The sequence below is a fragment of the Sus scrofa genome, chromosome 1 (genome assembly GCF_054392235.1).
Source record: "Sus scrofa isolate SSC_HxYL_T2T_F1_AM1 chromosome 1, Sscrofa_HxYL_maternal_Yorkshire_Landrace_v2.0, whole genome shotgun sequence".
NCBI classification, from domain to species: domain Eukaryota; kingdom Metazoa; phylum Chordata; class Mammalia; order Artiodactyla; family Suidae; genus Sus; species Sus scrofa.
Genome location: NC_139383.1, coordinates 286,185,055 through 286,209,464, shown reverse-complemented (window position 1 = coordinate 286,209,464; position 24,410 = coordinate 286,185,055). Strand labels below are relative to the sequence as shown.

At 58.8% G+C, this 24,410-nt stretch overlaps 1 protein-coding gene across 7 annotated transcripts; it reads right to left on the bottom strand.

The window, feature by feature from the left end:
• Positions 1-2,408: 2,408 nt before the first annotated feature.
• On the bottom strand, positions 2,409-18,639 carry GTF3C5 (general transcription factor IIIC subunit 5). Of its 7 annotated transcripts, none has more exons than XR_014830109.1 (12): positions 18,478-18,639; positions 15,741-15,942; positions 13,835-14,033; positions 9,146-9,341; positions 7,945-8,049; positions 6,508-6,622; positions 5,909-5,989; positions 5,597-5,694; positions 4,548-4,634; positions 3,849-3,991; positions 3,520-3,633; positions 2,409-2,996 (listed from the first exon to the last, which is right to left on the bottom strand). XR_014830109.1 is itself a non-coding variant. In XM_021070910.2 (12 exons), the coding sequence occupies exons 1-12, from the start codon at positions 18,625-18,627 to the stop codon at positions 2,827-2,829; spliced, it is 1,656 nt and encodes a 551-aa protein (XP_020926569.2). In that variant the 5' UTR covers positions 18,628-18,639; the 3' UTR covers positions 2,409-2,826. The 7 variants fall into 7 exon arrangements, 3 of the variants coding, with proteins under 3 accessions (XP_020926569.2, XP_020926572.2, XP_084856540.1); XR_014830111.1 differs by having other exon boundaries at positions 4,552-4,610; positions 5,659-5,694; XM_021070910.2 differs by having other exon boundaries at positions 4,552-4,634.
• Positions 18,640-24,410: the final 5,771 nt, after the last annotated feature.

Below are 24,410 nucleotides of genomic sequence, written 5' to 3'. Positions count from 1 at the left end.
GCCTAAGGAGTAGCCAAGTGCAAAGCAGTCTTGAGTGATCTTCTGTGGTCTTATTATTTTATTACTTGTTTAAATTTGCCCACTTGATAATTTGTTATATGATCTATTTTAATAAATTCTATTTTGAAAATAGTATATATATGGTATAGGAGAGAAAGCAATTATGCTGATGGCATAAGATTTTTCAGCATAGTTAGAAAAAGAAATGAGAAGTAAAACCCTATAACCTTAATTTTTTTTTTTTTCTTTTTAGGGCTGCACCTGCGGCATATGGAGGTTCCCAGGCTAAAAGACAATCGGAGCTGTTGCTGCTGGCCTACACCACAGCCACAGCCACCGCCAGATCCTTAACCTACTGACTGAGGCTGGGGATTGAACCTGCATCCTCATGGATGCTAGTCGGGTTCATTAACTGCAGAGCCACGACAGGAACTCCCCTATAACCTTAAATTTTAAGTGGGAAATATCTGTATAAATTCCTAATTTATTTTTTCTTTATAAAAAATGCCTATTTTCGGAGTTCCCGTCGTGGCGCAGTGGTTAACGAATCCGACTAGGAACCATGAGGTTGCGGGTTCGGTCCCTGCCCTTGCTCAGTGGGTTAACGATCCGGCGTTGCCGTGAGCTGTGGTGTAGGTTGCAGACGCGGCTCGGATCCCGCGTTGCTGTGGCTCTGGCGTAGGCCGGTGGCTACAGCTCCGATTCAACCCCTAGCCTGGGAACCTCCATATGCCGCGGGAGCGGCCCAGGAAATAGCAACAACAACAACAACAACAACAACAGCAAAAAAAAAAAAAAAAAAAAAAAGCCTATTTTCTAGCTCTGTGTAACCCAAAGCTCTAGAGGTAAAGAAAACTCAGGAGCAACAAGCACCCCTTGCTGCCCAGTGGAGGGTCTCGAAACACCAAGGAAGGGCCACCCTGGAGCGATGGCGAGACTGGGTCAAGGGCAGGAATGCAGGGGAGGTGTCTGGGCCATGGCAGTGGCCCGAAGACCAGAGGGTGTGCCCAAGGACAGAAGCCAAGCTGGGCTGCTCTCCAACCAACGGAGACACGCTGGGCAGCAAAAGGCACGACAGCGATTGATTGACACAAACCTAGTTAAGTGTCCCTCTGGTCATCTTTGGTCTGGTTGCTATGGTTTCATGAATGAGGCCAGTGGATGAGGGTGACAACACCAGAAGCTGCTGGTCAACGCTCATGTCATTAAAGGGACCCAGCAGGCACCCCACCTCCCAACTGGAGGGACACACTGGAGGCTGAATTGCTGTTTTTTGTCTTTTTGCCATTTCTTGGGCCACTCCCACGGCATATGGAGGTTCCCAGGCTAGGGGTTGAATCGGAGCTGTAGCCACCAGCCTACGCCAGAGCCACAGCAACACTGGATCCTTAACCCACTGAGCAAGGCCAGGGGTCAAACCCGCAACCTCATGTTTCCTAGTCGGATTTGTTAACCACTGCAACACGACGGGAACTCCTGAATTGCTGCTAATGAGTTAAGTGTGAGGACAGCGGTACTATGTTTTTAAGACAAGAAGTCCCAATATGTTAGCGATACACACTAAAGTATGTGATTTCCTTAAATCAATTTCAGCAAAATGCAAATACAAAACAAAACAAAAGCAAGGGGAAGAGATGCAACAAGTGAGGCAGAGGTCACTGGTGAAGCCGTATGATGGGTAAGGGCGGGCTCACTGTACAAACCCAGGACTTCTCTGTGTCTGTATGATACTTTTCATAACAAAACTTTTTTTTTTTGTCTTTTTGCTATTTCTTGGGCTGCTCCCGCGGCATATGGAGGTTCCCAGGCTAGGGGTCCAATCGGAGCCGTAGCCACCAGCCTGCGCCAGAGCCACAGCAACGCAGGATCAGAGCCGCGTCTGCAACCTACACCACAGCTCACGGCAACGCTGGATCGTTAACCCACTGAGCAAGGGCAGGGACCGAACCTGCAACCTCATGGTTCCTAGTCGGATTCGTTAACCACTGCGTCACAACAGGAACTCCTCCAATAACATTTTTTAATGGGAGGATGAAGGTATTTAGGTCTCTAAGTGCAGAACCACCAAACACAGCTCAAGAACTGGGCAGAGAGCTCTCTGGGGCGCAGCAGGTTAAGGACCCAGTGTTGCCACAGCTGCGTAGGCTGCAGCCATGGCTTAGACTCAGTCCCTGGTCCGGGAACTTCCACATGCCACGGGCACCCGAGACCAGAGTCACTTCTGGCTGCTCTCACCCGGGCCACCTGGTGAAAGGCATCAGGTCTGTTCTCAACCACCCCAGCATCGCCTCATTGTTCATGAGGTCACTGAACGAACAACTGAAGGAACAAATGATACCTGGCCAGAGCCCAAGTCCCCAGGCGGGAGGAAACTTTTTCCTCCCCCACCCCCATTGAGACACCAGGACTCCTTGGGAAAACGTGTTTAATAAGGACAATTCCAGCGGGGCCTGCCTTTCGTCGGGCCACCCCAGATGAACGAGGTCCAATCCCAAAGGCAGTCTTCAGCCACCTGTCACCATGGACCGGGCTTCTTGCCTGTGCCTGCCGCCAAGCCTGAGACCAGCCGGACCCACACCGCCACCTCCGGCTCCGGCTGGTTTCAGTTGGAAGGAGGCGCCGGGCGCCGGCTCAGCCTGCTGGACATGTCCCTAAGCACCCAGGGCCAGAAGGCAGCTCCAGGCAACAGGTCAAGGGCAGAACCAGGGCCGCACCCGGCTTTCCTCAGGGGGCCTCCCAGGGCCATTCTGGCTGCCGCAGGCAGCACTGGGGGCCCTGGCGGCCTGTCTCCCCGTCAGGCCTGGTTGGGGGGGACCCAGAGCTGTGTCACACATAGTCCAGAATCTCCGTCTCCATCTCGTTCTCACTCCCGTCGGACGGCTTGAAGTCCTCCTCCTCCTCCTCCTCCTCGTCCTCCTCCTCCTCCTCGTCCTCCCCAGAGTCGCAGGTCAGCTGTTCTTTCCCGCTGTCAGCTTTGTCCGGGCCGGAGAAGAGAGCTGGGCCGGAACACGAGGCCGCATGTGTCCCAGCACAGGCGCCTGGGCGGCCCACGCCAGCTTCTGCTGGTCTCAGCCCGAGAGCCCCGCCCCCAGACCGGGCCCCGGGCCTCCCGGGGGCCCCTGTACAGCAACGGCATCTGGGCTCAAGCTCTGGAGGAGCGGCTTTCGGGCCCGACTCTGCAGTTTAACAAGCACTTCCGGGGGATGCAGAAGCTAAGAGCTTTGAAAACCACCTCCCCGGAGGAGCCTTGGGCACCTCCTGGGTCCAGCGGATTCCCCCAGCGAGCGTGTGCAGGCTGCCGCGTGAGTGCTTTTCTCGACCAGTCTCTTAGGGGGTCAGAGGCGAAGGGCCGCGTCCTAGCGGACGCTGAGAACCCCACCCTGTCAGGTCTGGGAGGGCAGGTCTGAGACGCCCCCTCCCCAAGTCTGGGAGGAACCCCCCAGAGAGGGGCCCGGTTGCTCACTTTCCCCCAAGCCCACCAGACCCTGGGCCCAGCAAGGGCTCACTCCCCTTCCTCACCCCTCTTGTGGGGGCTGTTCGTCCTGGGGAGGGGCAGGCGGTGCAGGGTGATAGGAGCCTGGCTCCCCCGTCCCTGCCCTCCCGGGGGAACAGGTGCAGCGCGTCCACACGTGGCTGGAGGATGTAAGGTGAGGTCAGAGCACGAGGCAGCAGCCCTGTCCCAGCCCTGCCCCGACCCCCAGGGCCGAGTCCTGGCCCAGAAGGCCTCCCTCTCCCCAGTCCGGGCAAGAGGAGCCCAGCTGGGTGCACTCCCTGGGGGCGGATCTCTGAGGCCCCGCTCTGACCCGAGTGGGCCCGGGGTAGGCTGCCCTCGCCCGCGCGGCTCTCACCAGGCCTCTTGGCGCGGATGGTCTGCCGGATCATGAGGGACATGGCGTCCCGGAGGTCGTCGCTGGTCTTGGGCAGGCACCACCCGTCCCGCTCTGTGCAGGGGCCCTCGGCCCCGTCATTGCGGTGAATGACCTTCTGCAGCCTGGGGTTGGGAACAAAGTTCCGGGGTGAGGTCCCTGCTCCAGGGGCCGGCGAGCGGTCCTGGCAGAGCTGGCGCCGCGCTCAGACGGCACTTGGAGGGATGAGCATGGTCGCGAGACGGTCCGTGCGAGCCGGCCGGCCCCAGCCGGGCCCTAACCAGCGCGAGCCCGAAGCCCACCCCGCCGGCGAATCAGGTGTGCGTGCGTCTCCCTGCTGAGAGCCCCGAGCCGTGGTCACCGCTCTGCCGTCCCCTCCGCTCCCACCGCGGCCCTTGGTTTTTCAAGCATCACTGAGAACAACCGGATTAAAGGTTTCAGGGACTCTGGTCGGCTTGGCTCTGGGGATGGGGAACCGTGTCGTGAACCCCCACAAGGGCAGGAGCGGAGGAAGGCAAAGACCCAGCCCCGAGCCGAGGCCCGCACTGCAGCCTGGAAAGTGCTCCCGGGGCCACGTGAGCCCGGGCAGAGCCCTCTCCGGGCCGGCCTAGAGCTGCAGGCCACACCTCGGTCCCCGAGTCCCAGGGTCCCCACCTCGGCGTCGCGGGGCCCCTCACGTACGTACTCGTCCACGTTCAGGTCGCATAACTGGTAGAACATCTGGCGGTACGGCGGCAAGGCCCCCTCCCGGAAGATGTAGATGGAGTCCTGAGAGAGCGGGGGAGACGGGGAGGTGGGTGGGTGGGAGCATCCTCCGGGCGGGGTGCTGGAGACCCCCACACTCGGCTCCCACGGGGCCTCTCCAGGGCCGGGGGCTGGTCTAGGTCCCAGGACCAGGCAGGCCTGGCTCTTCTCCCTGGACGCAGGCAGGGTGGACAGGCCAGAAGCCGGGGAGCAGGTGTGCAGAACACCAGCTCCAGCTCCCCAGGAGTCGAGGGCGGGTGGGAGCAGCCAGGCCCTCCCACGGCCCTGGAACAACGAGCCGCCACCGGGGGCCTGGCCAGGCGCTTCCTGCAGGGCGTCCCCCAGCCTGGGCCCGAGCGCTGCCTCCGTGCTTCCTGCCGCCCACCCTGCTCACTCCCCACCAACGGTCGAGGCAGCCCCGGCCACCAGCTCCAGAGGTGGGGGTAACAGCCTACAAGGACAGTCCTTGAGGACGGTCACTGGGTCCCTTGGGCGAGGAGGAGAGACCAGCCTGCTGGAGGACAGCCGCCCCTTGCCCTCTGTGAGGCCGGGGCACCAGGGAGGGCCCACCCCCTCCCATCAGCCCGAGCTGGGACAGGCGGCGGGAAATCACTGCCTCTGCTGGGGGCTGTGCTAGCGAGAGTGAGGCCGCGGGGACCCCACCCGGTCCACGGCTGGGGTTCAGGTGGGCCGCTCGGGCTTCGTGCTCACAGTGCCCACTGCTGCCCATCCCTGCGGAGGTCACGCGGGGCCCCAGGGCCAGTTCACCTGGGGCAGCCCCATGCAGTGCTGCTGTCTGAGCCCCGCCCTGAGACACGCCCAGGTGGCCCTCAGAGCCCACCGCCCTGAGCTGCTCCCACCCTGAGGCTGTGCTGGAAGGCGGGGGTTGTGCAAAGGCCCCGGGAGGCACAGTGGGTGCCTGGTGTGGGGCAGCCTCTTCCACTCCCCTTCACTGGCACCAGGCAGGCAGCTCAGGGGACACCCACCTTAAGCTTGTAGTTGTTGGAGGCCGACCTCCGTGCACTGATCATCCGGGAGGGGGCCAGGCCCTGCTTCAGGTCATGCATGGTGACAAGCGGGCTGGCTGCGAGGGGACAACGGCAATGCTTTGGAATATGGGGGGGGGTTTCTCCCCCACCCCCCGCCCTGTCCCCCAGCCACCCTCTCCCTCTCCAGTGCCCTGGAGTCACTCCCTTGGGAAGCTCCTCCCCCCTCTCCACGGTAGAGGTCCCATCTCCCCCCGCCTGGGGTGACAGTGAATCCTCAGCCGACCCGCAGGGCGAGCCCCGGGCACCCACGTGTCTTCTTGACGGTGATGGGGAGGCTGTAGTTGTAGGCGCTGCGCTTGGCCTTGACAGGCATGTCACTGGGGGCGTAGCCTGCGGAGGGGAGGGGCTGTCAGGCAGGGGTTGCAGGGCCCCTTGTGGCAGCAGCACGGGCTGCACCACAGGAGCACCAGGGTCCCTGGGGTGAGAGGAGCTGCTGCGTTCTGGGAGGGGGGGCTTGCTGGGTGGGGGTCGGGGCTCCCATCGGACGCCTGGCCTGCACTGCGGGAGCTATGATGAACGGTGGATGAGCAGACACTGAGGGATAGCAGTGCCGCCACCAGAGGGTGACCACGGGCAGGACTCGAGCTCTTGTGCCTGCAACAGTCCCGCCAAGGGGGCGAGGGTTGTTTTTTGGTTGCACCAGCAGCATATGCAGGTTCCTGGGCCAGGGATCAAACCCGAGCCACAGCAGGGACAACACTGGATCCTTAACCTGCTGAGCCTCCAGCGGACTCCCAGGGGGGGAAGGCTTTGATCCTCTCCTGTGGACATGCTCGTGGCAGAAGAGAGACCGCTGGGAGCAGGAAGACACGAAGGGAGGAGAAGGCCAAGGTATCGGGCGTCTTTACCGTGCTTCATCCCGCAGCGGATCCGGAAGTCAAGGACTTGATAAATCTTGGCCTCTGGGTGTTTGCGGGGGTCGTACCCGAATCGAATCCACAGGCTTCTCCAGGGACCAGTTATCTGAACAGAAAGAGATGGAGGCCAAGTGGGCCGAGGCCCCTTCCCGGCTCCCGGGTGGCCCAGCACAGCACTCGAAGAGTGGGGGACAGGGCTCGGGAACCCTGCCCCGGCTGGCCATGGGCGGCCCTGTCACCTCGCACAGGTCACGTGGCCCTCCTGTCGGGTGAGGTTCTGTGCAGGTCAAACGAGAGGGTGTCCCGGAGCCCTACCCTCAGGGCCTGGCACAGAGCGGGAGCTCAACTGACACACTGTTCTGGTGGGTGAGAGCTACTGTCCCCAAACAGTACTCCTGAGGTCCCTGTGTCTACAAAGCCAGTTCTGAAAGGCAGACACGGGCTCTGTGAAGTGGGGGGGGGCGCCCTGTCCCCCCCACCATCCTGGTCACATCCCACCCTTGTCTCCCTGCTGCTCACGAGCAGCTCTTCCTCGGCGCAACTTTGGGAATCTCAGGGATGGCGTCCCACCTCCAGGCCCTCCTGGACGGGTCCAAGGGGCAGCTCATGCACACTGAACCCCACTCAACCCAGGAGAACGGGTTAGGGGCCCAGGCGCTGCAGCCACACAGGCCGGGGTCCCCACGTGGCCACGTGGCTCTGCCACTCGCTGCCTGGAGGACCCTGGTGCATCAAACCACAGATGTGAGCCTGGCCTCGGCAGTACCAAGCCTGCCGCCCTCCTCCACAGAGGTAACCCGGAGCCCAGCCTGGCCTTCGGAAGCTCTCCATCAAGGCCATCAAGGAGCTCTCTCACGGCGCAGCGGCCTAAGGATTCAGTGCGGTCAGCGCAGCGGCTCAGGCCGATCCCTGCCTGGGAAATTTCACACGCCACGAGTACAGCAGATGGTTTCTGGTTTTTGTTTTTTGTCTTTTTGCCATTTTCTCGGGCCGCTCCCGCAGCATATGGAGGTTCCCAAGCTAGGGGTTGAATTGGAGCTGTAGCCTCTGGCCTACACGCCAGAGCCAGAGCCATGCGGGATCTGAGCTGCGTCTGCGGCCTACACCACAGCTCACGGCAACGCCAGATCGTTAACCCACTGAGCAAGGGCAGGGACCGAACCCGCAACCTCATGGTTCCTAGTCGGATTCGTTAACCACTGCGCCACGACGGGAACTCCTTGTTTTTTTTTTTTTAATGTATAATCCCTTTACTTAAAAGACATCCCTCTAAAATACAGTCACCCCCACGGGGGCAGTGTGTTCCCGTAACCAGCCGGCTTGTGGGGCGGGACGGAGCTATAGCTGCTCTTGCTGCGGCTCTGACAGGTCACTTCGGGGATCGGGAGGCCCTGCCGGGACCAGAGTGGGCGCCGGGCAGACACTCACCATGTAATAGGCCATGAAGGGCAGCAGCACCTTGAGCTTGTCGGGGTGGATGCTGATGTTGGCCTTGACGGCGTTACGCGACCAGATAGGACGGATCTCAAACAGCTGGGGGTCAAGGCAGAAGCTGCGATGAGCACAACGGCTTCCCACCTGCCTGCCTGGACCCCCACGGAGTCTGGCCCCGGAGGACCTTCCCGAAGGAGGCGGCAGAGGCGGGCCAAGCCGGCGCAGGCCAGGAGCCGCTCACCCGCCTCCCTCAGAAGCAGGCACTGCCCACCCAGCACGTGCCAGGTGTGCTTGCAGAGCCTGGGGGTCCTGAAATGATGTGAGGGACACCGTCCGTGTCCTTATGCAGCTTTTAGAGGACAGTTGGGGGGGGAGCCAGAGCAGGGCCAGGAGGGGGATAAGCCAGAGCTCTGGGGCCCCAGGCAGCTTCGACCTAGAGGCTGAGTTGCGACGTCATAAAGGCTGCAGGGGACAGCCCAGCCTGGGGGGACAGGGAAAGGCCAGGAGCCTGGAGTGCTGAGGGCCAGCACAGGAGGGGCCCTGAACCAGGTGGGGGACTGGGCTGCGCCCAGAGGACAATGAGGGGCCTCGGAGAGTGGCCCATGTGCCCCTGACCAAGTGACTGCTAGAAACACAACAAGGTGCCCACCACTTAAGGAAGGACACCCCTCCCCACCTGCCAAGGGGATTTTGGCTTCAACAGGACAAGAGGCGAGCGTCAGTCAGCAGTGATGTGACCTCAGTGAAAACTGCTGTGCCTGCCGGTGGGGACACGAGGAACAGAGGCCCTCGGCCTGGGTCTTCCCGGAACCTGCCAGCCAGCGGGCAAGGCAGAGGGAAGCTACCTCCTCTTGCTCCAATTCTAACTCAGAGGAAGCGCCTCTGGCTGGTATGTTGCCACCAACGACCGGATGCATGAAGGCTCCCGGGGTCCAGGAGCTCCAGGCTAAAGTCACATCTGCACAAGGCTTGCCATCCCCAAGGGACCCCAAGTGCTTCTAAGAAGTACTTTCAACCTTGGGAACGCGGGGCTACACTGGCGTGGCTTTCAGGCGACGTCTGGAGCTGAAAAGTTCTCGTGTTGATGAGTGAGCGTCTAAAAAGGCCAGCGGAGCCGGCCACAAAGCGGCGGGGATGGGGCGCAGCGGGGTAAACAGGAGGCGCCCGTGCAGAGGCGGCCCCGGCAGGCTCTCACCTTCCTCAGCTCCTTCTCCACCTTCTGGTCCAGGGGGTTGGTGCAGACCTTCTTCCACGTCTGCACCGCAGCCTCCAGGGGCTGCGCGGGCACCCCGTCGTCCTCGAAGTTGACGAAGATGGCGTTGTGGGGGCGCCGGGCCCTGCTCAGGCCGATCACGTTCTCGCCTGAGATCGGGGGGTTGTTGTAGCCTTCCCTGGGGACAGAGAGCACTGTCAGGGCGAGCGTGCCAGGGCAGGCTGGGCTGGACGGCGGCAGCCCACATCTGTGGGCTTCTCCCTGGAACCTGGGTGAGGAGAGGGTCTCACCGCCAGCGGCTGAAGGCAGCGCCTGTGTTCTCAGGCCGATGATCAGGAGAAGGGCCTAGGGGCCTGCAGCTGCAAGGCCAGAGCCCAGGGGCTGGGCTGCGGGCAAGGGCTCCTGCCCTGAAGCCGGTGGCCTCACAGTGACCCCACAGTGTGCGCCGCCCCGTCCCGCCAGCAAAAGCTGGCAACAGTCCAAACGCCCATCAGGCAGGGACGGTGAAACCAGCTAAGACACGGGACACCGTCCACGGGCTGTGATACCTGATGGCTACAATTCATTTAACCCTTGAAACGACCCTATTAAGAAGGACCCACCTTCCCATGAAGTCACTGGGGCCACGGGAGGAAAGCTGCCGAGAGCCAGGGCTCCAGGTAACGGAGCTGGGACCCAGGAGGCTGGCGGGGCCGTGGACCGCCGTCCTGTCACCAGCGACGGGGCCGAGTCCAGGCTTAGAACCCCTCGATGAAGCCGCAGAGCAGGAAGGAGGGTCTTCAGGGCGAGCACAGAGGCTCCATGTGGGGGCGGGACGGGGCGCAGGGGGCGAGGGTCCCCGGACGTTCAGCGCGCCGACCCCCCGAGGCGGGTGTCAGGAGCCCCCACAAGCCCACCACCAGCTCCAACCATTACCGTCACAGGGCCAACTTGGGGTCATCCAGACCCCACCCCAAACCCAACCATGTTCAAGTGCGATTCAGAGAACCTGCCGGACGCCATTCAGGCTCATCCAGGTGATCACTGCCTTTGAAACCTGTTTCCATCTTACCTTCATTTGCTACATGAATACAGACCAGCTGCACGGTTTTTCTTTTTAGGGCCACACCTGCGGCACATGGCAGTTCCTGGGCCAGGGGTCCAACCAGAGCTGCAGCTGCCAGCCAACACCAGAGCCACAGCAACGCCGGATCTGAGCCGCATCTGCGACCTGCACTGCAGCTCACGGCAACGCCGGAGCCTTAACCCACTGAGAGAGGCCAGGGATCAAACCCACATCCTCAAGGACACTGTGTTGGGTCCTTAGCCCACTGAGCCACAGTGGGAACGCCCATCTACTTATTTATAAAGAACAACAAAATGATTTTTCACACGTTGAGAAACAAAATATAAAGATGGGATCAAATTTGTTCCTTTTTTTTTTTTTCCCCAGTGACTCCAGGAGTTCCTACTGTGACACAATGGGACTGGCAGCGTCTCGGGAACGCAGGGACACAGGTTCGATCCCTGGCCTGGTGCGGTGGGTTAAGAATCCGGGGTTGCCACAGCCATAGCTTAGGTCAAAACTGCAGCTTGGAACTGACCCCTGGCCTGGGAACTCCATATGCAAAGGGGTGGCCAAAAAAGTAAAAAAGAGTAATAATAATAAAAAACGGTGATTCCATTTGAAACCACCCTGAACCTGTGCACCACCACCCTGTTTCCAGAGACACCTCCCAAAGCCCCAGACCCCGCCGGGAAGGAAAGCCCCCGGTGGCCCCGCTGGGCCCCCACCCCTCCCAGCCGCAGGGAGCCGGCAGCCCGCCTGGCGCCTCAACTGCCTCAAGGAGGAGGGGGGGAACCCTGTCGGGCCAGCGTCCAGCCTCTCCTCCACCCACTGATCCTCAGGAGGCTCAGCCTGGACCAGAGAAGGCCAGCGAGGTGGGGCCAGTCCTCAGGCACCCAGGAAGGCCAGCCGAGCATAAAAATCGATAGCAGCCCTGGGAGAAAGGACAGGTTCTTTCCACGTCTGGAAAATCCGATAAACCACATGGGAGAAAAACAGGGCCTGCGGATCCAAGGGCAGCCAGTGCCCCTCCCTTGCCCCCTCCCTGGGGCTGGGGGACAGTTCTGGCCCCACAGGACAGAGAAGCGACTCAGACGCTGCCATCCAGTGCCAAGGCCAGCGAGGGGGTGGGGGTGGGGGGCTCTAGGGCCTCTTTCTACATAAGAGCATAATGCCTGCGGGGGCAAAAATAATCAAAACATTTCAGAAACATGTAAAGGGTTTTTTTTTGGCCACACCCTCGGCATATAGAAGTTCCCAGTCAGGGATGGAATCGGAGCCACATCTGCGGCAAGGCCAGAGCCTTAACCTGCTGCGCCATAGCAAGCAGCAACTCCAGAAATACGTAAATTGGAAAAATGGGTAATATTTCCCCGCTTGGAACTCTTGTCTGAGTACAAGACACACACACACCACTGTCACTGCAGACGTGAGGGTTTTCAGCAGGGAAGGGATGGGACCGGTTCTCTCTAGTTACACGTTTCTGTAATGTTTGGACTTTTCTAACAAGCACAATTCACTCTTGCAACCAGAAGAGGCTGCGGGCGGGGTAGGGATTCCACAGGCTTGGCAGACGTGGCCAAAGGAACCGCTCGGCCCTCAGCTGGCTCTTAAGTCACGTTTGAGATCATTGGACATCGGGACAAGGGTTGGGACGCTTCACGCTCCGTTTGGAATTCCCCGTAATATTATCATTATTATTTAATTTTTAATGGCTGCACCCACAGCATATGGAAGTTCCTGGGCCCAGGACTGAATCTGAGCCGCGGCTACGGCAACACTGGATCCTTTAACCCACTGCGCCAGGCTAGGGATCAAACCCACGCCTCCTCAGCAACCTGAGCTGCTGCAGTGGATTCTTAACCCACTGCGCCACAGTGGGAACTCGCCCCATCACGCAGTTTTTAAAGGAAGGGAGCAGCACACCTTTCTCCCCAGGACAGGATCTAAGCTCCGGACCGCGGTCTGCGGGACCCTCGCAACGGCCCCTGACCTGGAATGTCCTCCAGATCCCCACCGCCCAGCTCTGTCACCACGCGGGTCTGTTTCACAGGCCAGCCCCTCGAGGGCCCTCCCTGACAGCTCCCTGTCTGTGACGGCCCACTCCCCACTCACCTCCTGCCCACGGCGCCCCACAGCCCCCTCGCCCTCCACACGTGCCCACCGGCACCCCAGCCCCTGGCCCCGTTGGAACTGCCTCTGTTGTGTTCCCACCAACACTGGCTCGAGAGGAGCCCTGGGCCATGACAGGCGGTCAGGACGTATCGATGGAAATAGCTGACGAGGAAAGAGAAGGTTCTCGTGTTCCCACCCCTCCAGAGAGAGAGAACTGTCCTGGCCCAACCCTCCTGATTTTTCTAGGCTTCTATCATCACCCCACTATTTTTTTTTTTGGCCGCGCCCACAGCACACAGAAGTTCCTGGGCCAGGGATCAACCCCGTGCCACACCAGTAACCAGAGCCACGGCAGTGACAAGGCTGGACCCTTAACCTGCTGCACCACCAGGGAGCGCCTCACAATTTATTTTTACACCACAGAATCTGCTCTAACACCTGCCATTCCTCGAGGGAGGGCTCCCTGGACACAGGCCACGTCGGCCCCGGAGCCCGCCGTCTTTCAGGCTGTGCGGTCTTCCTCGGCACGGACATTAATTAATTAATGAATCAGACATTAATTATGATTCTGGTGGACTGGCCACTTACGTATCCACTTTATCCAACTCTGCCAGGCACTTGCTGTTGCAAGTATTTCGAAGCCTTCAGCCACACTGCCCTGCAACCAGGCAGGGAGGTGGGAGCTGTTACATCACCAGCCCTCTAGGGGCGGGGCGGCTGGCGCGGGAGCTCAGGCTCAGGTGGGATGGCAGCCCAGGGCCCGAGCACGGCCCCAGCCCCCGGCTTCCAAACAGCAGCCTCTCTCAGCTCCTGCTGCCGCCCACAGCCAGCCAGGAAACGTTCTCGTCAGTGTATTACCTCTAAGACTGAGGCGACAGCCACCGTGGGATAAATTCCTAGCAGGACGACCTGGTCAACAGGACAGGACATTTAAAACTGCAATAGGAACTCCCATTGTGCTGCAAGGGGACTAATAGTGTCTCTGCAGCCCCAGGACGCAGGTTCGACTCCGGGCCTGGAGCAGTGGGTTAAGAATCCAGCACTGTGCAGCTATGGCAGAGGCTGCAACTATGGCTCAGATCTGATCCCTGGCCTGCGCGGGGCAGTCAAAAAAGGAAGAAGAGAAAACAGAAGAAAACTGTCCCAGATTCTTCCAGGTTCTTGAGACTGCCCTCCAGAAGCACTGACCTCGGCCCCGTGCCCCTTGGGTAGGGATCTCTCTCCACACCGCAAGGCACCTGCTTTTGGGGATGGGCCTTCAAGTCTGAAGGTGACATCCTGATTTCCACGCTGTAGTGTGGGGACAGCTCAGAGCCAGGCCTCCGGGTGGGGCCCGGGGCTGGTTCCTGACACCCCTGGTCAGGGCCCGGGTCACCAGCTGCTCTGCCGGGGGAGGCGCTGGGGCCGAGGGCCTGAGCAAAGCCGGCCGCCCTGGCCGCCTGACCCTGAGGGGCGGCAGTGGGCCTCGGACCCAGGGCCCGGACACCAAGCCTGGAGGCGCGGGGACTCACCGGTGCTGCGTCTCCGGGCGGTAGAAGTAGTCCACGGGGGTGTCGAGCCGCGAGAAGATGGGCGGCGGGATGTAGAGCGGCAGCTCCTGGTGGAAGAAGCTCTCCTTCTCGGGCTTGAGCATGAGCACCTTGTCGTACATGGACACCTGCCGGCCGCCCGGCTCCGTGTGCACCGCCAGGTACTGGAAGTCGGACAGCCCTGGGGAGGGGGCAGAGGGCCGACACCCCGTGACGCCACCCACATCTGCGGGGTGCTGAGCGGGCCTGGCCCTGGAGGCCGCTAAGCAACAGCGGCAGGAGCCCAAACTAAGCCTTCGAGTCGCTTCTGGGGGAGCCCAGGGTGCTTGGGTCCCGTGACTGTCGGGGGCCGGGGGATACGGGATATGTGGGGGCGAGTCAGCGACTCCCCTGGGACCCCGCTAAACGCAGACGCTGCATTTCTAACAAGCTCCCAGGCGAGGCTGAGGCTGGTCCAGGGACACCCGAGGGGTGACGTCCCGGCTCCGTCAGCGGAAACGAGGGACCACGTGGGAAGAAGCCTCGACGGGAGGCCCACGTCCCAGCAGGATGACTGGCATTCGGCAGGCCCACCCCGTGGGATCCCAAGCGGTTTTAGTTTCTTTACACTTTTTTCCTCTTTTCTTTTCCATTTTTTTAGGGCCGCACCCGCGGCATATGGACGTTCCCAGGCTAGGGTCGAATCAGAGTTACAGCTGCTGGCCTAACCACAGCCACGGCAACGCCAGATCCTGGCTGTGTCTGCCACCTCCACCACAGCTCACGGCAACGCCGGATCCTTGACCCACTGAGTGAGGCCAGGGATCGAACCTGCGTCCTCATGGATCCTCGTCGGTTCATTACCACTGAGCCACGGCGGGAGCTCCTCGTTCCCTCACATGTTGTCTTCCCCTTTGTCACGCTCCTCAGTTCCCAGCTCAGAACCACAGCTGCTCTGCAGCCTGTTGGGGCTTGTGAGAAACTTGCTTGGCGGCTCCCAGGTGCATGAACCGGCCCTTTTATACGCCACATGTTCCTGAATCTTCACGAGGGCCTAACGCTCCCTCCGTACAGACAGAGACAGAGACCGAGGCCGAGGGCAGCCGGCTACCTGCCCCAGAGATGGGCAGAGCAGAGGCGGGCAGAGCGCCGAAGCCCCCATTCACTCTGGCTCCCCTCCCACCCTACACCTTACTGCCTCCTTCCAGGGGTTCCCCGTGGGGAGCAAACACGCTGAGGATCCCACGAGAGCCGTCCAGGTGGCTAAGAGTCCAGGGATGTGAGGTCCCGAGGGGCCGAGGCGACCTGGGCAGGCTTCAGGGTGGAGGCAAGACCAGCGGCAGGAAGACCCAGATGGTTTGCAAACCCGAGGGGTGAGAAATGGGAGACCTGCTGACCGGGTTTACTTGGCCCCACAAAATGCCCTTAAAAATGAGATGAGTTCAGAGTTCCCTCTGTGGCACAGTGGATTAGGAATCCGACTGCAGTGGCTCAGGTCTCCTCAGGGGCACGGGTTCAATCCCCAGCCCAGAGCAGTGGGTTAAAGGATCCGGTGTTGGCCCGGCTGCAGCAGAGGTCACGGCTGCGGCTTGGATTCAATCCCTGGCCCGAGAACTTCCATTTGCCACACCCAAGACAAACAAACCAAGAAGAGCTCTCAGAGAGCTCCAGCTCCTAAGCAGGCAGAAAACCGAGCAGCAACAAGCCCACAGCCCAGAGGGAGCTGCTGGCAGGAGGGAGGAGAGCCTGCCTCCTGGACCGGCCTGCGCCCACGGCTCCCCTCACCCCTGCCCCTCACCCCGGGCCGATCCCGGCCCCTTCACTGCGCGGATGACCCACCCAGCTCCCGCGGGCATGAGGGACACGGGCCCGAAACAACCCGGGGCCGGGAGAACGCGTTTGCAGCTACCTTGAAATTTGTAAACGGTGGCGACAATGCCAAGGACCTGCAGGTCGAGGCGGGCCTCGGACCCCGGCGCCCCCCGCTGCCGCCTCCTCTTGATCCGGAGCAGCAGGCTGCTGGTACTGAAGCGGTTGGCACACACTGGGTGGCAGTAAGGGTCCTTGGGCCGGAAGTAGAGCTCCAGCCTCTTGCTGGGGTCCGCATAGATCTGCAGGGGGGTCGCAGGAGGCAGGGTGAGGCCGTGACCAGCTAAGCAGCTGGCAGCTCCTCTCTCAACGGAAGCCTGAGGGGGACCCGGGGGCCAGAGCAGCTTTTCCTGTTTCACCCTGACCTTTTAAGATTCGTCTCGCAAACCCAACTTTTACCAAGTGCCTTCGTGTTTGCCTGGTAGGAGTAATGAGGATAAGCTCTTCGTTCTAAGCGGCTGTAAGGCTGGAGACAAGAGCCACCAGCGAAGTGGAGCCATCATCTCTCAAGGGACTCGTCAGTGCGGGTGACCAGGCAATTCTTCCAGCAACACTTCACGGAGGCATTACTGGCCCCCCTTCCCCTCCCCAGTCTGAGGGTTGAAGGACTTGTCTGGAGCTTCCTCCTCCGGGAACCACCCACCCCGAGGGTCTCAGCATTCAGACTCACAAAAACTTCAGGGTCCAAAGGAGATTAAATCAATCGGCAACAAGCACATCGGCCCTGACTTGTGTGATTTAGCCTTTCCAAGCCTCGGTTCCTTCTCCTTAAAATGGAGATAGCAACAGTACCTACTCAGCTGTTACGATGATTAAATGAAAAAATACATAAAGCACATAGCCTGGAGCCTGCATCATGGGAAACACTCTACATGGGTCACCCACATGGGGGCAGAGGGACACAGCGAGGGTCAGCTGTGTGCGTGTGAAAACCCCACCAGCGCTCCCTGGGCCGAGGTCACATCTACGTGCTCCCGACACCCAGGACACAGCCTGGCCTTTAGGGAAAGAGGAGGGTTTAAAAGAGCCCCAAGCCTCCGGAATCCCTTCTCATGAAACACGGGTCTAGACTCTGCTGGGTTGGGAAGGACCCCAGCTGAGGGCCTGGCCCAAAGGGGTTGCCCCAGGAACAGGAACGGAGGAAGGAAGGACGGGGCTCCTCCCAAAGGGCTCATACTCTAACTAGGTACAAATGTCCCGGGTTAGTGGAGTAAGGGTCCTGTCAATGCCGCAGTGAGTCGGGCTGAAAGAACAAAACAGGAGGAAGTCCCTTGGCGGCTCCGCGGGTAAAGGATCTGGCATTGTCACTGCTGTGGTGAGGGTTCAATCCCTGGCCCAGGAACTTCCACATGCCATGACGCCATGGGTGTGGAAGGAGACAAAACAAGACTAACTGGGCCTCTGCTGGCATCTTGTGCTTAATGACATGTTCGGGGTTTTTGGTATTCACCGAGCATGGAGGATGGAGGTCAGAGTTCAGACTTCAGAGGGAGGCATGAATGAGTTCAGATTCCCACTGTACCCCATAGGAGCTTGTTTGGCCCAACCTTTCTTTTTTTTTGTCTTTTTGTCTTTTTAGGGCCGCTCCTGAGGCACATGGAGGTTCCCAGGCCAGGGGTCCAATCGGAGCCGCAGCTGCCAACCTACGCTACAGCCTCAGCAACGTGGGATCCGAGCCGCGTCCGCAACCCACACCACAGCTCATGGCAACAGCGGATCCTGATCGAACCCGAAACCTCATGGTTCCTAGTCGGGTTCATTAACGACTGAGCCACTCCGGGAACTCCCCCAGCCTTTCTTCCTGTGTCTTTTTCTGAAAAAAGGGAATAATAATGGTACCTGTACCTAACTCGTTAGATTGTTGTGAAGATTCAATCATGCATTTGACAAGTGTTTGGGAAGCAGGCACCACTATGGATGTTAAGACCACAGGTGTGAACGAGAGCGACAAGGTCCCGCTCTCATGGAATTTACAGACTCAGAGCCAAGAGTCCAAGACAGACAATTAACACGTTAAAATAACTTCAGGTTGGAATTAGCAGGTTGGGTAGGCAGATATTAACTGCTAGCAGCCACTTTAGTGAGGGCCATCAGGGAACAACTCTCTCAAGAGGAGACACTTCAAGATCTGGTTCGTGTAAAGCCCTTACATTGAGCTTTCTTTGCACAAGCTAAGAATTCATCTCGGCTCCACTCTTTGCTGGGCGAATCTGAACAAGCTGTTTCAGTTTCCTTGTAAAATTCAGACACTGACACTTCCTACCAGGAAGGGTTCCAGTGAGGATCATGTTTTAAGTAAAGCACCTAGAACTGTAGCTCGTACAGAGTAAGTTGTTAGCTTTGACTACCTTTAGCCTAAATAACATAATTCTTCCTTCCTCCCTCTCACTTAGGTCGACGGTTCCTAATTTCCCATATCTCAGTTTTCTGCTTCGTGAAATGAGGATGTGGCAGTCCAGCACATCCTGCGGTGGCAGAAAGCGGGGAGCTGCAGCTGAGCTGAGCTCAAGGCAGAAATGCCAAAGCTGCGGCTCATCCGAGGATGGGAGACCCTCCCTGCGTCTCCCTATGGTCCTTTTCCCGCGCCCTCTGCCCGCGAAGAAAAAACGGTCCACGCCGAGTGGTCTCAGAAGCAAATCCCCGCCCGCTGGCCGCTGCAGAGCCAGCCTCAAGCTCCACTGCCAAGGAAACCTCGCGTCCCTGGGTGGTCCCGCCCCTCTGGCCGTTGTCCCGCGATGGTCCGCCCCCGTGGACCCCGGAGACTCCACGCTCCTCACCCGGGAGACGCTTTCCTCGCCGCCCAGGGTCAGCAGCATCTTGGACACGTCGCGCACCAGGCCCGGGTACTCCACACACACCATGCGCCGCTCGTGCCGCAGGTCCACCGAGACCGCGCCCCCCTGCCCCGCGTCGGCCGCCGCCGCCATCCCTGCCAGTCTAGTGGGTCCGCCGCGGTCCGTTCCTGTCCTCGCGCTCCCAGAGGCCTCGCCCAAAGGTTCCGCGAAGGAATCGTTCCGGCCTCCTCCTGGCTCGCGCCTCCCCAAATCCCTGAGTTGCGCGAGGCTCGAAGTCCTCAGGGAGCAAAGGCCCGAAGGAAGGGCCTAAGACTTCGGAGGTAACAAACGCTGGATCCTCAACTTTGTGTTTTAAATGAAGAGGGTTGGAGCCCAAGGGGCGGGGTAAGGGCCTGTCTCTCCCACCAACCCGAGGGACGGCGACGCTTGTAAGACACCACCCAGCCCTCGACTTTAGCCAATGAGAACCCGAGGGCCGAGCCGAGCTTTTTAGCCAATGAAGAGTCAAGACGAAGCCGGGTTTCCGCCCCCTTCCTTGGCTCCCTTAGGTTTTAGCCAATAATGAACCAGGGTTAGGTTGGGTCCCCGCCCCTTCCTGGGATTTAACCCAATAATAGATGGGGGCGTGTCCGAAGCAAACTTCCGGCCGCTCTTCCTGCGTGGAAAGGTCCCAGTAAGCAATGGGTTTCCGGACCCCGGGTCCGCCAAGTGGGTTTCCTCCCGGGTGGGTTTCCTCCCGGGTGGGACCCCTCCCTTTCCCGCTGACCGCCCTAGAATGTGGTTTTTAGCGGCGCACGGAGGCCGCGAGGAGTCCGATCTGGACATGGAGAGCGCGATCTGGAAATGCACTTTGAATGCTTGCCCACCTCCACTCTCAGAAAACGCGGAAGCGCTCCCCGCGCGGACTAAGGCGGGCATCCGTCCTTCGTTTCTTAGTTATTTAGCGCCTGCTGTGTGCTGGGCACCACTCAAACCTCACCGAAGCATGAAGTGAGGAGACCCCGAAGCGAGCGACTGGGGGCCGTTCTAGGAAGTGACAAAAAGCGAAACTTGAAGGAGCAAAGTGGAGGGAGATGAAGGGTCAGAGGTCGACAAAGGCCAAACAGATCCTTAAAACGATTTACCTAACGGGTTGGCTTTTTCTGAGTGCAATGGAGAGCCCTTGAAGGGTTTTGTGCTGGGAGTGTGGGAATCTGATTTATGCATTTGACTCTGTGGCTGTTTCGTTGGGGTTGTTTGTTTATGTTTTAGCGGTGCCTGTGGCATGTGGAAGACCCCAAGCCTGAACTCGAACCCAAGCCACAGCAGTGACAACCCTGAACCCTTCACTGCTAGGCCACCAGGGAACTCCTCTGTGGCTGTTGTGTAGAGAATAGACCAGAGACACCAAAAGTAGACTCAGATAAACCACTGGAGAGAGGTTGCATAATCCAGGCACGAAATGCTGCCCGGGGAAGTGGCAGTGAGGATGGAAAGAAGGGACTGGATTCGAGGACGTTAGGAGATAAAAGAGACTCCTTGGGAATGGATACCCCACGTTTCTGAAATGACTCCTGAATCAAAAAGTTATGTTATTATTCTAGATGGATTTAAGAAGGCCGAATAAATGACTGCAGGGACCACTAAATACATTTTTTAAAGAAAAATGTGTAATCTGAATGTGAGGTATATGTCATCGGCTGGGAGCCTGAAAGGAAGCCCACTCAGATCGCTGGGAGGAGTCCACCAGCAGCACATGGTGGAGGAGCTGGAGGAGGCCAGGCACAAGGGCTTCGCAGTCCTTGACCTGCCTTCTCCAGCCGGAACTTGCCTGCTCCACTGGGGAAGAAGATTCTGTGCAGTGCAGCCAAGAGAATTCTCCGGAATTTTCCATGCCTTGACATTAAATGTCCTTTTAAATGCCTCCTGTCTTTTCTCTCATTCCATGCTCCCCTGAGCAGTAATCTGTTGTTGTTTTTTGCTTTCTTAGGGTTGCACCCGTGGCATATGAAAGTTCCCAGGCTAGGTTCAAATCAAAGCTGCAGCTGCTGGCCTGCACCACAGCCACAGCAATGTGGGATCTGAACTGCCTCTTTGATCTACACTGCAGCTTGTGGCAACTCAGGATCCTTAACCCACAGAGCAAGGCCATGGATCGAACCCACATCGTCATGGATACTAGTAGAGCTCTTAATCTGCTGAGCCACAATGGGAACTCCTGTATTTTCTAAATGTTTTTAATTTCCTTTAAATAACCAAGGGTTGAAAACTTTACAGAAATGTTAGGACTTCCCAATATGGCTCAGCGGGTTAAGAACCCGACTAGTGTCTATGAAGATGCAGGTTTGATCCCTGCTGGCCACGCTTAGTGGGTTAAGGACTTAGGTCACAGATGTGGCTCAGATCCCAAGTTGCTGTGGCCGCAGCAGCAGCTCCAATTCGACTCCTTATCTCTCTGTGCCTGGGGCACCCAAACCCATCACAGAGGCTTCAGGGCTGCTTTATTTATTTATTTTGCTTTTGGGGGCCACACCTGTGGCATGAGGAAGTTCCCAGGCTAGGGGTCAAATCAGAGCTGCAGCTGCTGGCCTACACCACAGCCACAGCAAAGCAGGATCCAAGCCGAGTCTGCAACCTACATCACAGCTCACAGCAATACCAGATCCTTAACCCACAGAGCAAAGCCAGGGACCGAACCTGCAACCTCATGGTCACTAGTCGGGTTCTTTCCACTATGCCACGCCATAACGGGAGCTCCTGTTTTATTTCTTTTTTGTTCCTCTCCACCCCACTACCCCCCACCCCACAGAGCTTCCTGAGGGCAGGGCTTGGTGGGCCTGGTCCCTCACTGCCTCCCTAGGCTTTGACTCAGGCCAGGCATGGGGCAGATGCTCTGGAAGTAGTTCTTCAGCGACTGAGGCCCTTGACTCCTTTGAACCTTCAGTTCAAGCCAGCCTCGAGGTCAGAGCACATGGGCACACTAAGTGGAGGCTGTCAGCTGGGGGGTGTTCCCAGGGTGCACAGAAATGCGGGGCTGGGAGGAGGGGAAGAGAGGGCCTCCCCCCCACCACCCCGAGCTTTCCGAGGGCCGGGCCCTTGTCCTACCTGAGATCCACAGTGGAGAGTTCAGAGCAGCCGTGAGGCTAGGCTGGGAAGAGGAGGAGGGTACCAGGGAGAATCAGGAGCCCAGTTAAAGAAGCAGCTGTGGGGAGTTCCCATGGTGGCTCAGCTGAAATGAATCCGACTAGTATCCATGAGGATGCAGGCTTGATCCTGGCCTCAATCAATGGGTTAAGGATCCGGCGGTGCCCTGAGCTGCAGTGTAGGTTGCAGACGTAGGTCAGATCCAGTGTTGCTGTGGCTGTGGTGTAGACCTACAGCTCTCACCACCTCCTGTGCCCGGATTGGGGTGGGAGCCGGGGGTGGCCAGTGTGTACCACCCTCGCACAGGGGAGACGCAGCTGCTGCTCAGCACAAGACACAAAGGTGGGCCTTCCACGGCCAACCCTGGGGGCTGAGCTGCCCCCCACCCCCCGCTGCTCAGAGCCCCTCCCCCAGAGACAGGCCTGGGAGCCGGTTCTCTCCTCTCCAGTCCCAGAATCTTGGCCTCAGCCTGGGGCTTTGCAGGAGCTCTGCCATCCCGAAGCTTCGAATGCTGTGTGCCCACCTCAAGTAGAGTGTCCATCTCATCCTGGGGGGCCGGCTGCACCCCCTGGTCCTCATCAGGGTGCCCGGACACCGGCCCTCACAACTGGAAAGGTTATGCCTGCTTCATTTTTGGTTTCACGTGGTGTGTGTGTGAGCGCTGGCAGGGGGCCGGCGGGGGTGGGGGGTGTCTGTTTAGGGCTGCACCCATGGCGTAAGGAAGTACCCAGGCTAGGGGTCCCATGGCAGCTGCAGCTGCTGGCCTACACCACAGCCACAGCAACCCCAGATCCAAACTGCATCTGGGACCTACACCACAGCTCACGGCAACACTGGATGCGTAACCCACGGAGCGAGGCCAGGGATCGAACCCGCGTCCTCATGGATACTAATTGGGTTCACTACCACTGAGCCACATCCGAACCCCCTGAAAGAGATTATTTCTATCTGGGGAGTCTGGAACAGGATTCCCAGTGTAGTCAATTACTACAATAAACATTAATTCTATTCGTCGATCATTCAACAAAAGCTTTTTTTTTTTTTTTTTGGCCCTGCCGGAGATATGCAGAAGTTCTTGGGTCAGGGATTGAACCTGAGCCACAGCAGTGACCTGAGCTGTGGCAGTGGCAATGCTGGATCCTTAATCCACTGCACCACCAGGGAACCCTCAACAAAACCCTTTTTTTTTTTTTTGCTTTTTTTTTTTTAGGGCCGCACCTGTGGCATATGGAAGTTCCCAGGCTAGGGATTGAATTGGAGCCGTAGCTGCCAGCCGACACCACAGCCACAGCAATTCAGGATCCAAGCCACATCTGCGACCTACACCATAGCTCACAGCAATGCCAGATCCCTGACCCACTGAGCGAGGCCAGGGATCGAGCCTGCATCCTCATGGAAACCAGTCAGATTTGTTTGCACTGTGCCACTTTGGGAACTCCCCACAAAACCTTTTTAAGTCTCCACTGGGTGCCAGGCAGTAGGTCCCTCCTCAGGAAGGGAGACAGACAATAAACACATAGCTAATTCTCACACCGGGTACTTCTGCATCATACGTGCTCAGAAAAGGCAGCCCGAGGGGGTGCAGTGTGCTGAAGGGGGGGCCCTAGGACACGCCCACTTCCTAGACTCTGAAACCTGTAAATGTCGCCTCACTCAGAAAGAAGGTCTCGGCAGATGTGATCGAGCTGTGGATTTTGAGATGAGGGGTCTTCTGGCTCATCCACTGGCCCCTACACCCAATGACAAATATCCTTGGCAGAGAAAGACTGACGACTGCCTGCACAGAGAAGGGGAGGCTGTGTGACCATAGAGGCAGAGGTTTGAGTGACCCAGGCCAAAGGCTGCTGGAGCCACCAGACACTGGAAGAGGCAGGAAGGGCCCTCCCCTCCAGCCTCTGGAGGGACCCAGACCCCGGGGTCCCCTGATTTCAGACTTCTGCCCTCCAGAGCTGTGTAAAACTTCATTGGGTTTTGAACCCCCTAAATTGTGGTCATTTTTATGTCAGCCATGGGAAACTCATACAGGGCAGAGTCTTTGAGGTTTAAAGTATTTTCAGGATTCATGTTTGAGTCCTGACACACTCCGTCATGAGTGGGGCAGTTCCCCTCCTTCCTCTCTCTCTCCCTTTCTTCCGTCTGTCTGTCTTCCTTGCTTTCTTTTCTTTCTGTCACACTCATGGCATGCAGAAGTTCCCAGGCCAGGGATGGACGCTGCGCCACAGCAGTGACAACGCCAGATCCTTAACCCACTGAGCCACCAGGGAACCCCTCTCTCCACTTCCTGGAAGTCATTACAGCACGGCAGGCCCTCCCTTATCCCTCACCCCTTTCATGAGACCAGAGATCCCTGTTGCTGAGGCTGGGGGCTCTCTCTGTGTTGAATGCCCCACTTGGGACCAGGAGGGCTGAATGGCAGCAAGAGGCGTTTCGCACATGCTGGCTGGACGCCCTCCGTGTGCGGGACTCTGTGCCAGGCGCGGGGAACCCCAGTGAAGACAGTGAAACAGGCAGAGATCAGGTCTGATCAGCTGAGACAGACAGCTGGCAAAGGAAGTAAACCATCACCTGACACAGTACCAGGCAATGAGGCTTCGAGGAAAACTAAGCCCAGTTTATGCTGAGTTTTCCTGCAAAGGGACACCCCACCCCACCCCTCCAGACCCCAGCTCTCCACCAGGTCCACAAAGGCTCACATCCTCCCTGGGCAGCTGGGCACCCGGTGTCCCAGCCCTGCTCCCTGGCTGAGGACACACAGCTGCCCTGTTGGCACAGGGACCCTAGGGCGGGTGACA